This window comes from Solea solea, chromosome 1, assembly GCF_958295425.1.
Source record: "Solea solea chromosome 1, fSolSol10.1, whole genome shotgun sequence".
Classification (NCBI taxonomy): domain Eukaryota; kingdom Metazoa; phylum Chordata; class Actinopteri; order Pleuronectiformes; family Soleidae; genus Solea; species Solea solea.
In genome coordinates this window covers 3865980-3882973 of record NC_081134.1, presented here as the reverse complement: position 1 = coordinate 3882973, position 16994 = coordinate 3865980, and the positions used below count along the sequence as shown (strand labels likewise).

Genomic DNA, 16994 nt, shown 5'->3' with positions numbered 1-16994 from the left:
TTGACTTGCACATTTAACCATTTTGCTCTGTTAAACTGTCCATGCTTTATATTTTGAATACTGTTTGAACCGTCAATGTTTGTCAAGCACTAAGTTCTTGTGCCACAGGTCCAACATTTTTCCCCTAATACATTAGTGTATTGTGTTTTCACATGTTCATTAAAATGTGTGTCAATCTTCCTCTGTCTGCAGTACATCAATGGTGGAAACCTGGAGCAGCTTCTTGACAGCAACATACACCTGAGTTGGCCCACCAGGGTGAAAATGGCCTATGAGATTGCCTGCGGTCTGGCCTACCTGCACTCAAAAGGTGTATTCCACCGAGACCTCACCTCCAAGGTGAGCTACTGATTCAGTCATTTACTATGGTCCCACTCCCAGGATGAATGAAGCAACTTATGTCTGTAAAACTAATAATATTATAGATTTACAGTGTCTTGACACATTTGTCTGTCCTTCACCTGCTAACCTCTCTGCAAAGAACACAGTGTCACTGCTGTCAGATGTGATCATTTGTACCAGGCGGCTTCTAGTTTTCCAACTTGACCCAGAGCCATGTTGGCATGGAGCAAGCAGGGAAAAACAAGGACAGTATGTACTCTACTGTAAACCCATACAAGCTTATAGGTGCTTGTCTTCACAAGGAAACAAAACTAGATGTTCACAGGGTTGAATAATATTGTCATAGCTTTGCGAGATAAGTTCCTCAAAATAATTTAAGGTTAAGACTCATATCTGTACTAGCAGTCACTGAAAAGAGCAGCTTTCTGACTCAAGATGGGGGAGAGTTCCTGAGTTCCAGGAATCAAAGAAGTACAAGAAATGTAAAGAAATGTTTGCACTGGACTGTATTCTTGTATCATAAGTAAAGTATGTCAACAAGACTGATAATGTGTATATACATATACAGTATATACTGTATGTATATTGCATATCACATTCAACTTTGGGCTGCCAAATGTTATGTGTTATGTAACTTTGTACAAACCATGTCAGCAGCGCATGTAGTGTTTTGTGCAGTGATGTATCAGTACTGCTAAAACTTGAACAATGATAACGGCAGATGTTATGCAGTGTGAAAAGGAAGAGTACAAACCTTGTAGAAATACACATCAATGTTTGCTGTTGGTTCCTGTATTCTGTGTTTGTACAGGGAACAGCGATGGAAGTAGAAGTTTGAATGATATTAAACCACAACATGTTTTTTTAATTGTGTTGCAACTTCCTTAACTACTGTATATTATGTTTTACTAAACTTAATGTTTGTTTTTTTCTGTATTCACAGAACTGCCTCATCAAATGTGACGACAACAGCTACACAGCAGTGGTCGGAGACTTTGGCCTGGCAGAAAAGATCCCCACAACTGTGTAAGGAGTCTTCGATTGATTGCTGCTCTACATAAACATACACAGCCCTAGTTGTAATCCAGAGAGAGGCTACTCACTGTGTTGAAACTGTGGGGAATGATCTTTTTAGCCTCTTTTGGCTCTCTGTTTTTTATGGTTAAATCACAGCTGCCCTCGTGGGCAGCCATTTTCGACAAAACCCTGCACTACCTGCCAATCACAGAACAACACACACACTGTTAGTAAGTGGCTGATGTACGGAGTCATGCACGTCACAGATATTAAAGCCCCAGATATTTTTCTCATGAAGTCAGAGCAGAGAGGAGAGTGAACAACACATGAGTAAAGGCTGATGATGTTCTTTGTCTACTTGTTTTGTAACCACAGAATGATGTGTTGTTTATTTTTGCAATAATAAGTTAATTATGCAGTGATGTGGTGGGAGTCGTGTAGTTACTTCACCCCACGGAGTGGGAGTGAAGTATTATTTTGGTGGCTCTGTCTGTCTGTGTGTCTGTGTGTGTGTGTGTGTGCTTCCACACTTGCTTGCAATATGAGCAAAAGAGGCTTGTTAGAATTTGTGATAGACACACACACGTTGTCCAAGAATTTTGACCCTGATTGCCTTGTTGTTAGATTGCTTTGATGTTTTTTCTGCTCCCTCCTTGTCACAAATTATTGTTATTATTACCACTTAATTATGCCTCGTTATTCTCCTTACAAAACAAATAAACAACTACTATAGCAGCTAAATTATAACTCACATACTCTGCCAAGCTATACGGTGTTACATGAGGAAAGCCTGTCAAGATGTAAACATGAATGAAAAATGCACGTCACATATCACAGTTTATTTTTCTTGTAAGTCAGAAGGTCACCTCTTCTATGGACACACAGGTTACATATTCATGCTCTGATCCAGTGTCACCCAATCTATATCCAAACACAGCTAAAAGCTGCAGAACTGAAAGGATTAGAGGGAACAGATTTCTTTTGAAAACCAACTTTCAACAAGAGACTGCGTCATTTTTGGCTTGGTACAACTCAGAACTGCAATTACATGTTTACTATAGGGTAACATGGAGCAAGAGGGATATTTTGTGGGGAAAGTCGGGGTAAAGTTGGCTTCGTTTTCTGTATTTGTTTGTTTACATTGTTGTTCTGTATCAGCTTTCTTTTTTTCTCAGTCTGTGGGGTTACTGTTATTGACAAAGGCTTGAAATGGGCACAAATAGTTTGTTTTTAACATAGTTAAGTAACAGGGAGGTAATCTAAAGCCTAAACATGTGTTGTTGCTTTTTTCCCCCTCTGACTGCTCTACATTTTCATCAACACACAACATGGACAGGGTCAGGTCAGGGTTTTTTTTTCCTGATGTCAGAAGAGGATTATTTCAAAACAACTTCTTGCCAGAAACATATTTACACACACAATTGATGCTGAGTGTGCTTGACCTTCCTTCAAGCTAGAGACACACTTTGTGCTGAGTGGTACAACCAGTAGTGGGGAGTGAGGTCAATATTTTGAATACTCTGGCACAGATGACTTCCTCATTTAGTGTTTGTGATCTGGCTTAAATGTTCCTTATGTATATGTGTTGTGTTCAGTGCAGAACGGGAGAAGCTCTCCGTTGTTGGTTCTCCTTTCTGGATGGCTCCAGAGGTGCTCAGAAATGAACCATACAATGAGAAGGTAAGTTTACAGGCTTTTTGACCTCTGACCTTTGCAACAGTTACTACCAAGTAGTGGTATTAGTTGAGAGTGGTCTCAACTTAAAACTTATGATTCAACTTAAAGCTGCGATAGCCAACATGTTTTTGGCATTATTGATTAGTAATTCCACAACAGCTTATCCAAAATAAGGTGATCAGGTGACCTGAGAGAGAACTACTCTGTTTCCACGCTTGGGTGGAATCTGAGCCATGACAGGAAATTTTGTCCAATGACCGTCAAGGTAGTTTAGAGAGAGTGGACGCTCTTATTGGCTGATTTATTCAGCAGTTGTGTGCACACATTCCCTTGGTGAAAAGATCACAACTGCTTGTACTGCAAAGCAACGTTTAAAAAAATAAATAAATAAATAAATAAAAAATAAAAAGGAGAATGAATCAAAAGAGTGAGCAGTATTTAACTGGATCCATAAAGACTCCAAACATAAAATTATCTTTTTTATGAAAGTTTGGAAACTGGAATATTGTATTACAGATGAGAAAATAAAGACGGTTTAGCAACAAGTTCAAACTTTACAATAAGCAAAACAAATCAAAAACAGACTGTTCATCATTATTGAAAACTTAGAACAATCCAAAAAGAATGTTAAGGTGAAACATCTTCAACTTAACTCAAGCAGGTCCATTTGCCTAGAGCCAGATCCTGAATATGACTATGACCTGGATGAATGAACACTTTTGCACACAAAATTCAGTTAGATAATTCATGGTTGTTTCTCTGTTTGTATGTCAATTTATGTGTCTCTCTGTTTTCAGGCTGATGTCTTCTCTTATGGAATAGTCGTGTGTGAGATTATCGCAAGAGTCCAGGCAGACCCAGACTTTCTACCCCGCACAGAGGTGGCTGCTCATCTCACCTCACTGTTACCCTGTCATCTTATAAAACTGTTTTCAATACATCCACACATTTGTTTGCTTTGGATACATGTCAATCTCTCACTATCTGATAATCTGGGAAACATTCACATGACTCAAAGTGTGCTGAAAACGAGTGTTGACATATTCAATGTACCTTATCTCCCGTCTGTATCTTTATCTCTTATCTCTGTGAGGCAGACATGAAGTATTTCATGGGGAAGTGATACAGTACCTCAAAATAATTTACTTAATGGTAGATTATCTTTAACTCACCGCATGTTGTTTTATTAGCAGCCAAAAACATTTTTTGTGGGAAATGTGTAAATGTTTGCTCTGCTTAAATTAATGTGGGGGTAACATTCACAGACTAACCTTGGATGCATTGCCTGCCATGGAGACCGAAATGTCAATTCCAAAACACGATAACCGTTAGATAGGATCATCCCCCCTGCATTGTTGTGTGGATTGTGCCTTTAACCAGGCTTAGGAGCGAATCCAAGCTCAGAATTGAGTCTGTGGTTATTAGTCCACATGGCAGTCAGCGGGATCATGTCAGAGGGATTAGTTAAATATGAAGCTTGCTTTGGCATCAGAAAAACACAGTGTCCAAATTCTGATGGAGCGCTGTCCTGAGTGGTAAATAAGAATTTCCTGTTGAACTTTTTAACGATTTAAACCCTCTCTCCCTTCTGAGCAGAACTTTGGCTTGGACTACCACACGTTCCAGCACATGGTTGGAGACTGTCCACCTGACTTCCTCCAGCTGGCTTTCAACTGCTGCAATGTGAGTCCGCCACTCTCCTGTACTGTATGTTACCCTGCTTGATTTATCCATTCATCCATTATCTATGCTGTTTGTCCTCTGAGAGTTGCAGCAATATTTGGGTCCAGTTCTAGTTGGGTTTGGTTCTGCAAGCGGTGCCAGCCTGTGAGCTTGTATAGTATTATTTTAGTGCTTACCACAGCAGATCACTTGATTTTCTTTTTACAGTGATCTGCACATTTGCTGCACGCTTTGGCAGAGATTTCCTTTTATGCCAGATGCCCATCCTGATGCAACCTTCTCATTTATCTGGGCTAGGGACCAGCACTAGGAGTACAATGGATGTAGCCACCTCATGGCTGGGGTCAATTCAGAGTCAAAATCAATGGGGAGCAATGAGGATGATTTTTTGTATAGCCATCTCACGTCTATATGTATGTGTATATAACCACTGTTCCATACAAAACAAGGGTGTGCATCAGTTTAGCTTGCCATGCATGTGTTCTGCATGCATGTGTTCATCTCTCGTTCCATTCCTGTTGTGCAATCTCTTACCAGGAGTTCACCCCTGAGCTGTGCCGATCTCAGCTAACGTAGGGTGAAAGGTGGGGGTTGCGCCCTGGACAGGTCGCCTGTCCATCACAGGGCCACACATAGAGACAAGCAACCATCCACTCTCACACTCACAGTGTCCAATTTACCCAATCTTGCTTTTGAGCTTTGGGATGAAGCCAGTCTTTCTGGGGGGATAAAACATACAAAGATGGGAAGAACATGCAAACTCCACACAGGCAGGCCCCAGTCAAACCATGAACCACTGCACCATGCCAACCCCTCTCTGTAACAGTTTTAGTCAAATTAGAAGTGGTGATATTCTTGACTTATTATTAGAAGGTCGATGTATAGTGGTGAACGTGGCTGCCTTTTTTTTTCTAGGATTTTTCCTATTTTGTTTCCTTTTCTTTTTTTAAATTTCTTAAGTAACTTTCTTTCTGTTGCTTGGAAAAAGAGAGGTACTATCTCATTATATGAATAATCTGATTTAGCAGACTATCCAGGGGGTCAGCCTACGTTCTCCAAAAGCTGGATCAGTTACTTGGGCAACTCAGCTTTTCACAATGCTCATACATTCATTTGTTCTGAAAGTAATTAGCTAATGACCCGGGGAGGAATATTAAGCACGTCAAACCATATTAAATATGTATTTTGCACAAGCTTTATCCAGTTACGCTGTATTTACATAATTCCTTCATTTTCTGCAAACTAGAATAGTGATTTATTTTTTCCCTAATGTAATTACAAAGCGCAGATGATGAGCGCATTAAAGTTTTTGGAGCACCCCTGTGATCCTAGATTCCATCCCTTCTCATTCTCCTCTCTTGTTGCTTTTCTCACACTTGTCTTTCATATCTTCCATCTAAGTCTTTCACCAGAGACCCCAAATCTTAATTTAATTTTTTAGTGTTTCTCTCAGACTCTTAGGATTTAGGACACATTTTTGTCTACTTTTTTCTTTAAGCCTCTTTGCAGCTTACACACACACACAGGCGTGCGCACACACACAAACACACACACACACACACACACCATCTGATCAGTCTGTCGTATTATTCCTCTCAAAGTAAGTTAGTTTTTGTATTAATTATATTAATATCAGTATGTTAAAATCCACATATTTTTGCTTTCACAAAAAATCCCAGTACAGTTTGTGGTCTCAGAGGTTTTTAGATAAACGATAAAGCATACAATTAAAGTTACATTGTTTCTGTTGACAGAAGACCATACACAAGCAGAATAATAGCAACAACAAAATCAACAAAGTTATGCACTGCAGCTTTAAAATAATTCTGTTTTGTTTTGTTTTTTTGAGGATTCAAGCCGATTTAATCGGTGTGTTTGCATGACTCTGCCATTCATTGTTTTCAGTGTAAAACCAACCTATTTTCTAGTTTTATGTGTTTATGTAAATGACAGTGTTACCTACCATTTATGTTTGATGTAGAATTGTTCTAAATGGAAATAATCATCATGGAATATGTTTTACTTCCCTCATTATACTCTACATTACTATATCATTCCTTTTTATTATTTATTATCCTTCTTATTATTATTATTATTGTTGTTATTATTTTCCGCAGATGGATCCTAAACTACGTCCGTCCTTCACAGAAATTGTCAGGTACCTGGAGGAGACTCTCGCACACCTTAAAGTTGAAGAGATGGAGCATGAGTGTGTTCCACTTAGCGGGGACAACGACAAGAAGACCACAGCTAAAGGTATCAGAGCTGCACTAAATCGACCAGTGGGATTCACCATTTCAGCTGTAGTTTTACTGTCAGTAAAAGTCCACTTCTGTTGTTTACAAGAAGTAGATTCCTGTAAATGGAAAGTGTTATGAAGGGGACGGGGAACAGAAGCCTGCAGCGCTCATGGCTTTCCTTGCTTTTCACCTCTCTTCACCTCTACACACAGCACAGGCTCGGCTTGTGCTTTTAATCTAGTCAGTCGGACAGTGTGAAGTAGTCAATATTTGATTTGTTGTCCAGTCGGTGTTCAGTTCGACAGAATCGCTTTCCTCTCCAGTTACTCTCAATGTTGACGCCATGTTTTTCCACTTACTCTGTAACAAGCAAAAACAGCTAACAATATGCTCTCCCAACAAAAACTTGACTTTTATCAAGAAGAATAATATCCACACTTCTAATTTTTGTACCTCAGTAAGTTAATAACAGAAAATATGTCCCAACAATTATCTAAGTGTCTGTATCACACTTAAAAGAACACAAGCGCTGGCCCAGAATCACTGTTGGCTGATGATATAAACTTAATCTCGCCTTGAAGACGAAAACACAACTGAGATAAACAGTCCTATTTTAAGATACTTGATCCATGTAGGCCCAGGTTCACTTCTAATTTGGTCCAGTGTTCAGACGCCTGCATGTCTGACTGCCATGGAGGAAGTAAATGCATTTGTTTAGACGAGCCAAACGGCTCCTTCTCTTCAGGACAGGGCTGTATGGAGAAGAAGACCATGGACATGAGGTGTCACAGGATGCAGCGGCGATTTACATGCATGACAAATGTGGTTTGTTTCACCTGGATCATGATGACGCTGGGACATGGGAAGTGTTGGTTGTGTTGCTGCTGTTTTGTGGAAATCATGCTGGGTTCATGGTGGTTTAGGTTTAGGATAATCCTGTGATGAACTTCCTCAACCCCCAGATCTGTTTATGTGCTTTTTTTGAACAAACTTTGTTTCTAAAGAGTGTAAACAATCACTGAGGGAAGCTGAGGCTTTTTTTTAAGACTCGTCGAGCATTTCAAGTACTTTCCCCACACTATTTCTTAATAATAATAATAATAATAATAATAATAATAATAATAATAATAATAATGATGATAATATTATTATCATCATTATTATTGTTATTATTACAACAACAAATTGAATCTCCTCTAATGCTAAAAAAGAATAGTAATTTAAGGAACTTGTAGCCTTGAACCTTATGCAGGATTAAGCCTGTATTGACACCTAGTGGTTATATTAGATTTTTACTTGTGAAAACAGAAAAATATTTATCTCAGTGGGATAACATAAACCAATAGACTTACAGCTAGTATGTTGTATTTATACAACACTTGGGAATGAGCCAAAACCATTCTTCTTCATGTTCATTCTTGTTTGACAAGAGGGCTGGGGTTAGGAGGAGGTGGTATGTATCTGTTGCCTTTTCCTTTTTTTTTCCAAAGTGAACTATTAAAATCTTTGTCTCTTTCTGTTCAAGGTGAGAAAATCCAAGGCTTCAAGCGAATTAACCCTCTTGGTCTCCCGGACGACAAGATCCCACCAAAATCACCCCGTCCCCGGAGAAACATCTGGCTCAGCCGCAGCCAATCAGACTTCTTCTCCTGCAAGCACATGAGAAAAGTCAACATCCAGGACCCGTACTATGACCCCCCCAACACTCAGCGAGCCTGCAAAGCCCACAAGATCAACCCGTTCACCGCCCGAGAGGACCTGTGTGGGGGCAAGATCAAGTTTTACGACGTGCCCAGCAAGTCTGTCTTCTCATTGGTGTTTGACCTCCACTCTCCACCGGGGAGTGCGTTCAGTAACCAGCCATCTGCTTATGGAGCTGCGGGAGCTTCACAGGAGGCATCTTTCTACTGGCAACAGCTGCCAGGAAGACAGTGTCACTCCTTACCAGTGTCTCCTCAACTGCCCCGCTGCGAGGTCTTCAACCCTACTACTACTACTACTACTACTACTGCTGCTGCTGCTGCTGCTGCTGCTGCTGCTGCTGCTGCTGCCATTAGCTCCAACAATAATGGCACTCCTACCTATAACTCCAACCAGGTGTCCACAACACTGCCAGGTGAGGGGACCGATTATAGATATATAACATTGAAAGAGTTTTATGTTCATTTGTGGAATTTACACTTTTAGAAAGCTTTAAACCTAAATCATTAATATTTGACACAGTTGGGGTTTTTTTCCCCCCTTTTTCTTTCTTATTTATTTATTTTTTTACTTTTTTCTCATTGTTCCTGCCTCAGTGATGAACTCCAGGTCTGACGTCGGCGCGACTGGAAATGACATGCAGCAGAAACTGTTGGTCAGTGGCTGGGCAAAGAAATACGTTGTGGTTGAGATCCCACCTTACTGCAAGCAGAGAGGAGGAGAAGGAGAGGAGGATAAAGAAGAGGTACAAGGTAGGAAGGAGGACTTGTCTGGGGAGAGCTGGACTCTAACGACACCCAGCAGAGTGAGAGACAGTGGGGAGGCAATGGACTGCTCCTGCAGCCGGGAGGAAGAGGAGGAACAAGGAACAGGGACAGAGACAGACACTGGTCTAATGTAAAAGTTTTGGTGGGGACAAAGGCTGGGGGCTCTGTCTCCTCACTGTGAGGACGTGGACAAGGTTTTATGGACAGGCTGGACACATTTCAAACTTTTGAAAGAGTGGACCATAAAAAAGAAATGGAAAAGTACTTGATTTGATCCCTCAAGTGAAAGTATAATGTTTTTCAAGCGCTCAGGTGTGAAAGACTCACATAAAAGCTTGTATCACCACAGCAGACACTCAGAGTAGAGATTATTTTTGTTAAAAGGTTGTTTATATTTACTACTGTGAGGTGATGTAGATTGTTTTATCCTTAAAAGTTTTGTATATTAGACATCTTGTCTATAAGAAGGGTAATGAGCCCCTTGTGTTGTGTTTGTGCAAGTGTTTTGATACCTTTCTTTTGTGCTTTGTTGGTCTAATGCTAAAACTGAATCAAAAATCAGAGATGATTTATTATAAATGTGGGCCCGATGGTCAAGGTAAAATATTTAACTCTCCCAACTCCCAGGTTTAAATACATTTTAAATTTGGTAAATACTTGATGAAACAGCGGACCATTTCTTTTGGTCGTAAATTAGCCAATTTAACAATCAAAGCACAATATACAGCAGTACTGTTGTAAAGATGTGATATCCAGAATATTTTTGTATTTAAAGTGGCTGTATGAATCAAAAATCAACGTTTTTTACCAGTTTTAAGTTTTTAAAAATGGTTCCCTCTTCATGCTCAATGAATGCAAAAATATCCATGATTCTTTGTGAATGAAATGAAATGAAATGAAATGAAATACACTATAACGCCAAAATAAGTTAACTCTTGAAACTTTGATCCTTGTTACAGATGAAAAATTTAATTCATAAAGCGAGGGATCCGCTATAGCCTTACTTGGTCTGATTTTATTTATTCTTTTTTATGATGGTGAACCATTAGCTCTTCCTGTGTAACTGTCATTTTGTTTGTCTTCTTATTGCGACCATTAAATGAGACTGTGTGCCTCATAAACCCTTCCATCACTTAGGAATGAGGTAAGAGGCTTCAGTGTGCTGCCATGTTGTCATGCCCACTTTTGGCCACAGTGAGCCACTGTTCTGCAGATTATATGCACATTAATGTGGGAGCTCAATCTCTTGTGAATGATTGAGTGAAGAACTGTTGTGATCTCATTGTTTTCACATGGTTTTTGTGCTCAGATGATTGTATGCCACGGCTTTTCTGATGTCACTACAGTGCGCACTTCATCACATGACCTGCCTTGCACATGTGGTTAAAATGAGGCCAGTCGATGAGTGTAAGATTTTTAAGAATATCTTGTTAACTAATTCCACTAGTTTAAAAATTCCAACGACACACATTCAATCTGAAAATGTCACACATTATTTGTATATAATACATTTACATTTCAGGTATTAATAATCTCTCCTTGACAAAATATAACTCAAATTCAAGAGTAAAAAAGAAGATCGTGCATATTTCCTTGACAACTGAATATCCCTCACCTTAAAAGAGTGTTGGAGAACATATGTAGCCTTCACTTAACATCTTAAGATGTTTGCTTTGTCCATTATGGTCTATTGTAAGCACATGGTGATCTAAAATGGCCTGATTTTGAGATAAAAGGTCAAATAACTATTCAGGTGATTATACACTTTAATTTCTGCCAAATTAAAATAATTCCACCTTAACTTTCCAACTGGACCTGATACTGTGAACATTCTCTTATCTGGTTTGTGTCATTAGTAATTTGGCCCCTGTGAACTCGAGCTGATTATGTAAAACACAAAAATGAAATGAGTGTTAAGACTTCCTGTTTGATTGTCACTGTTTCTGTCACTTCCTGTGATTCACAGATGTGGAAGAGGTGAGATTTCTGACACAGATGAGGCTTAAAGCTTAAACTTAAAACTTAAAAAAAGCACTTGTGAGGGTTTTGTTTAACATCGGAACCACGTCAAACGTTGTCATTGTTGGTCTGAATGTGTCCAGTGTACAAGTGACTGATGTGAAATGGATTTCCTCTCGGCGATGTACCATGTTGGTCTCTGCTCGAGCACTTGTTGATGTACGATCTCAGCCTGACCACTACAACAGGAACTTAAAGGCACTTGTTGTGATTTCACAACTACTTGTCACTTCTTTTTCTATGCAACAAATGTATCATGTATCACAGTGTTCTACAGGATATAAGATCTAATTTGATATTTCAGAGAAATGTTTTTTAATGTCTTACCTTTGTGTAAAAAAACAAAACAAAAAAAAACAGTGTGGAATATGTGTCGAGATGTTTTTGCTGAAAATAACAAAGCTTCAATGAATTTGTCTCTTGTTTGTCCTCAGTTCTTCACGATGACCTCGCCAAGATAAAATGTTTAATTTTTGCTTTCAGGTTTGTTATGTAAGTTCTGAGACTCGAGTCTTCATGTGGATTCTTCATGTGATCCGGACTTTACATCCAGATGAAGATCCCAGATGGTTTGTTTCTGATTTCAGGTAAGTTGCACTAATAAATATTACACCAGTCCTCTCAGACCGGCCATTGACAGTTGCAGGGCTAAAATCTCTAATGATTTAATGACCCTTTCTGAAATTTTAACACAATTGTAATCTTCAATGGATGGATTACACAAATTGAGGAAATTTTTTGACAGATATGATTTATCAATAGCAAAATAATTGGATCACTATGTCAAACTTGCCTGTTTATCACACTTTTATGGAATTTAGTTTTTTTTGGTCATTCTAAAGTGACTGTAAGTGTCAGTGTTTGTCTCTGCATATTTGATAGCCTGCCGTACCCTACCCTTTTTAGTAGAGGTAGAGAATAAATGTATGACTGTTCTGCAGATTGTACAAGCATATTTTAAACAATGTGTGTTTTAAACAGCCCAAATGTCTCAATGGACTTTTATCCTTACATCAGCCTTTTGCCGATGTATCAGAATCAGCATACTTTGTAGGCCAATATACTAATATGAATCCTTTTTCTTTTCACATAACATCATTTTATTTGACCTTTCCTCAATGAGGAAGTCCCTTGAGACAGAAATTCCTTTCATGAGTGAGTCCTGGCCAAGATACAGAAAAAGACACAGTGATTTAGGAATAGTGTCCTCACATACTGTGTCCAGCAGAGTGCACTCTATGTTGACTCCTCTAACAGCATCTGCAGTTCAGTAAGAGTATGTGTGGAGTCATACAGTCTACAAAGTAGATTTTTTACATTTTACACTACATAGCTTTGTTACAAGTGTTTGATCTCTTTAAATATGAATCTAAAATTAATAGAAAAGACAACAATTACTGACGATGCAAAATATTTAATATTGGGTGAAGACATCTGTGTCATTTATCCAAACTCACAGTTCACTGCTACTAGGTAAACAGAAAAAAACACACACAGCAGAAGAGAGTTTATATGTGCTTATTTATATCTGCCAGTGTCCGTCCATCCATTTGTCTTCTATTGTTTATCCGAGGTCGGGTCGCGTGAGCAGCAGCTTTAGCAGAGAAGCTCAGACTTCCCTCTCCCTGACCTCTACGTCCAGTTTTACAATATATTAAAAACAATTTTATCAATATATTCCAAGCTCCTGTGAAAACAAGGAATGTTTCTTTCCAAAGTCAGTGTGCAGTTTTCTGATGGGATTTGAGGCTGGAGCGCTGGGTGAAGCACTTCCCGCACAGCGAGCACTTGTAGGGTTTCTCCCCACTGTGGACCACCGCGTGTCTGATGAGGTTGCACTGCTTTGTGAAGCTGCGGCCGCACTGCAGGCAGCTGAACGGCTTCTCCCCCGTGTGGCTCCTTAGGTGCTCTTTGAGCTGACTGAAGCGCATGAAGCTTTTGTCGCAATACGTGCAGCTGAACCTCTTCTCACCGATGCCGGACCTCCACGGTGCCCTCATCCTTCTCACAAAGCTAAACCCGCTGCGGTTGTGCCCACAGAGGGAGGAGGGCGCTGGATTGGGCACCATCACGGGAGGAGTAAAGTCTCTGTAGTGATGCTGTGACTGTTCAGGAATCGAACTTTGTTCTGTGGAGTTGAGCTGAGACAAAGCGGCGAGTTCTTCATCTGCGTTTGGTCTCTTACATCCCAATGTTCTAACTGGTCTTTTCACTTGGGCCGAGTTCACCAATACAGAATGTGGTTTTGTCGTATCGTCTAAATGCAGTCCACTTTGAGGTGTGAACCCGGTGGGACTCTGCTCAAACTGCTGCCCGTCATAGATGAAGCTTTGATCACCGGCGTCTCTGCACAGACTGGACAACCACAACTGATCATCACCTTCCCCTGTGGCAGACTTTTGATCCGATTCCGTCAGAGCTGCGTTTTCATCAGGCTCTTCCTCAAACTCGTGTTTCACTACGAGTTCGATCTCATTTTGGTTTGTGTTCAGCTGCTGCTCAGGCAAACTGGTGTTGGAGTCGGCTGTCAGGGAAACGAGAGAGTCTGGGTCTGCTGGCTCTTCAGCTCCGGAGTAACAGTCCATGAAGTTATCAGTCTGGGCAGCTGGTGATGCTTTGAAACACGAAGATCCAGTTACTACAACCCGAAAACAATTTATTTCAGGTGAAAGAACAATTATATAGATGTTATTAATATCCACAAAACAGTTTAGTGTAGAGTATTTGATTATGGATTTTGTGTTATAACTCCAGCTTCCTCCCACAGTCCAAAAACATGCGGTGGTTAATTGGAGACTCTACATTGCCCATAGGTGTCAGTGTGAGAGTGAATGGTTATTTGTCTCTGTGTTGGTCCTGTGATGACCTGGTGCACCCTGTCTTTCACCCTATGTCAGCTGGGATAGGCTCCAGTGACCCGCAACCCTCATGTGGAGGATAAAGCAGTAGGCAATGGACGGATGGAAGAAGCTACTGCCCAGCTATTGCATTAGTGTTATGTCAGAGGCTCTCTGGTACAACTATGATGTGTTTAAATCTGGGTCACTGTGTGTGTGTGTGTGTTCTCACTCACAATCACTCAGTTTGTTCTCAGAGTTCTTCCTCCACACGTCATCCTCTGCACACTCCTCTTTGATCTGTACGTGCTCACCCTCATTTGTGGGCTCCACATCTGCACACTGTAACGCCAGCATCAACATTAATACATGACACACACACACACACACACACACACACACACACACACACACACACACACACACAAATATAGTGTGTAGTCAGTTAAATACACAAACAAACCCACCTACACCACCAGAGTTTTACGTGTATGTACAATAAACCAACCATACAGTACGATGTGTATGATAACTAACTGGAATTTAACTTAAATATGACTTTCAGTGATGTGATCATTTACTGTTTTTTTACAACATTTTATTACACATCTTTTTATAAATTTTAAGTCGACTCTGAGATAAAACGAGCTACTTTTATGGACTGTATGATATGAATGAGTGTTGATACCTGCTGTGGTTGATCTGGAGCCTCAGCCTGCATGTGTCTGTCCCAGTCTGCGCTCTGTCTCTCTTTGTTCAAAACTACTTTGACTAAAAGAGGAAACCTCTCAGCTGCTGGAGGGTCAACCACTGAGGAGGAAAAAAGAAATGTTCACATGAAGCAATGTCTTATATATTATTGCCTAATTAGATTAATTAATACAAGCCAGGTTGATTCTGTCTTCACAGCCATGACTTCATCCACAAACATCACACACACACACAACAGCAAGTCCATTGTGTCTGTCTTCTCCCATGTTTTTAAAATCAAGTCAGATTTGAAAATCTGTAATTATCTGGTATTATCTACCAGAGCGGAAGTGTCAAACTGTAGGCCCGCGGGCCACATGCAGCCCCTACAATGAATTTCATGCGGCCTGCTGTTCATTTCTGTATATCTTTTTTTATTAATAGATTCATTTTGCATCATAAAAATAAGTTTATATTGTGAACTACTTATTGTTCCATATTAAAACAAACACTTTTCATTTGAAATGATGTGAAATATCATCATAAATATTATAATTTCAATGTCTTTTTCTCAAAAAGTTTTTTTTTCCACTTGAAAGTTAAAAGTTAATATCAAGTTATAATGAGTTATTTCTGTACAATAGATTTGCATTAATAGATTCATATTGCAACATTTATATGTGAAATATTTATAGTTTTTATAGAGACCCCAGGGGTTGAGTATCAACAGAGCGGTCTGCAGTTACGTTATCTTATTTAAAAACAACATATATTTCATAGCATTTCACTAATATCGCGAATCGCAATTATTTTGGTCAAAAACAATCGTGCATCGTCTCTCCACCCACCCTCCTCCTCCTCCTCCAGCTCACCTCTGCTCCTCCGGGCCCTCCTCACCCTGCTCCTCCTCAGCTCTGCCTCCATCGTCTCACACTTGCTCTTGAGCAGCTCGATGTCCCTCTGACTCTGGCTCACCTCCAGACGCAGCACCGCGCAGCTGTCGTCCACGCGCCGGTTTATCTCCGCCACCGCCGCCTTGGCCAGGACCTCCATGACGGACAGCAGCTGGCTCTGGAAGCTGCAGTTCTCCATCTTGTTTCACCGCCACCTTCCACAGACACAGATTAACGTGTTCACCCGTCCTCGCGTCAGTGTGGCGCACTGTCAGGGCGAACGTTCACGCGGTCACAGTGCTGTGTTCTTTATCGTTGTGACAGTAAACGATTTACTTGTTTGTTGTGTGTCGTAAATTTCTTCCGAGGAGGGAACGGACTGAGCGACTGGCTGCTCGTTGTGTGCAATGCCGCACTCCGTACGGGCGGTGTCACCCCCGCGCGACTTTCACTCACCTGAGTTAACTATTTTTATGAACATATCCTATAATCTTCAATAAAAGTGATATTTTATTGAAAAAAATGTTTTAACGTCAGTCTAGTTGTTAATGCGGCGTTGTTCCCGCCTCCCTGGGCCACGCAGTAACGTAAAACAGGTTTACATCAGTAAACGCCTCGATGACACGTCATTACCGTAACTATGCGATCATATGCGCAACGTTTGCGCCTATAAAAAGTAGTGCCCAGTTTCACCGTTTCCTGCAATTATGTGCTACAGCGTCACCAGAAACACATCAAAAAGTGTTGCATGTTCACTGTTAAAATTCAAATTCGCACTTTATAAGAAAGTAGTGCCAAATTTCCCTGTTTGCACCAAGAAACTGTCTATATTAAGAACCAGGAACTAACAAAGATGTAACCCACATTTGCATAAGAGAAAGTAAACTTTATGTAACCACATACAGTTGCAACACCCTTGGTCTGCACTTATGAATGTAATGTGTACACAAAACGCTTCACTCATTGTACTTCTCTCTGAGTTACAAATCAGATTTCTCTACCAAAGAAAGCAGTGTAATCACCCTTTAAACAGACTAAATAAACACAGACTGTTACAAAAAGTGTGATATTTTTAATTCCACACACTCGCCTGGATTCTTTTGTAACTATTATTGTAGTTTCTTTTAT

The 16994-nt window shown here is 40.2% G+C and overlaps 2 protein-coding genes across 5 annotated transcripts in view; one reads left to right on the top strand and one right to left on the bottom strand.

The window, feature by feature from the left end:
* tesk2 (testis associated actin remodelling kinase 2) overlaps nt 1-11742 on the top strand; it is a 29420-nt gene extending 17678 nt beyond the window's left edge. For 2 of the 3 annotated variants that reach the window (XM_058644498.1, XM_058644507.1), the window contains exons 6-13: nt 193-339; nt 1286-1368; nt 2955-3039; nt 3834-3917; nt 4633-4719; nt 6837-6975; nt 8485-9075; nt 9257-11742. In XM_058644498.1, the coding sequence (XP_058500481.1) occupies nt 193-339; nt 1286-1368; nt 2955-3039; nt 3834-3917; nt 4633-4719; nt 6837-6975; nt 8485-9075; nt 9257-9561 (1521 nt within the window). In that variant the 3' untranslated portion in view covers nt 9562-11742. The remainder of the gene's footprint in view (nt 1-192; nt 340-1285; nt 1369-2954; nt 3040-3833; nt 3918-4632; nt 4720-6836; nt 6976-8484; nt 9076-9256) is intronic. The other variant, XM_058644516.1, reaches the window with a different exon arrangement.
* Nucleotides 11743-12844: 1102 nt separating this feature from the next.
* Nucleotides 12845-16427, bottom strand: si:ch211-155e24.3 (uncharacterized protein LOC100150696 homolog). 2 transcript variants are annotated; one of them, XM_058644544.1, is made up of 4 exons: nt 15846-16427; nt 14972-15093; nt 14520-14625; nt 12845-14084 (listed from the first exon to the last, which is right to left on the bottom strand). In XM_058644544.1, exons 1-4 carry the CDS (start codon nt 16063-16065, stop codon nt 13165-13167), a joined length of 1368 nt encoding a protein of 455 aa, XP_058500527.1. In that variant the 5' UTR covers nt 16066-16427; the 3' UTR covers nt 12845-13164. The 2 variants fall into 2 exon arrangements, with proteins under 2 accessions (XP_058500527.1, XP_058500535.1); XM_058644552.1 differs by having other exon boundaries at nt 12845-14060.
* Nucleotides 16428-16994: the final 567 nt, after the last annotated feature.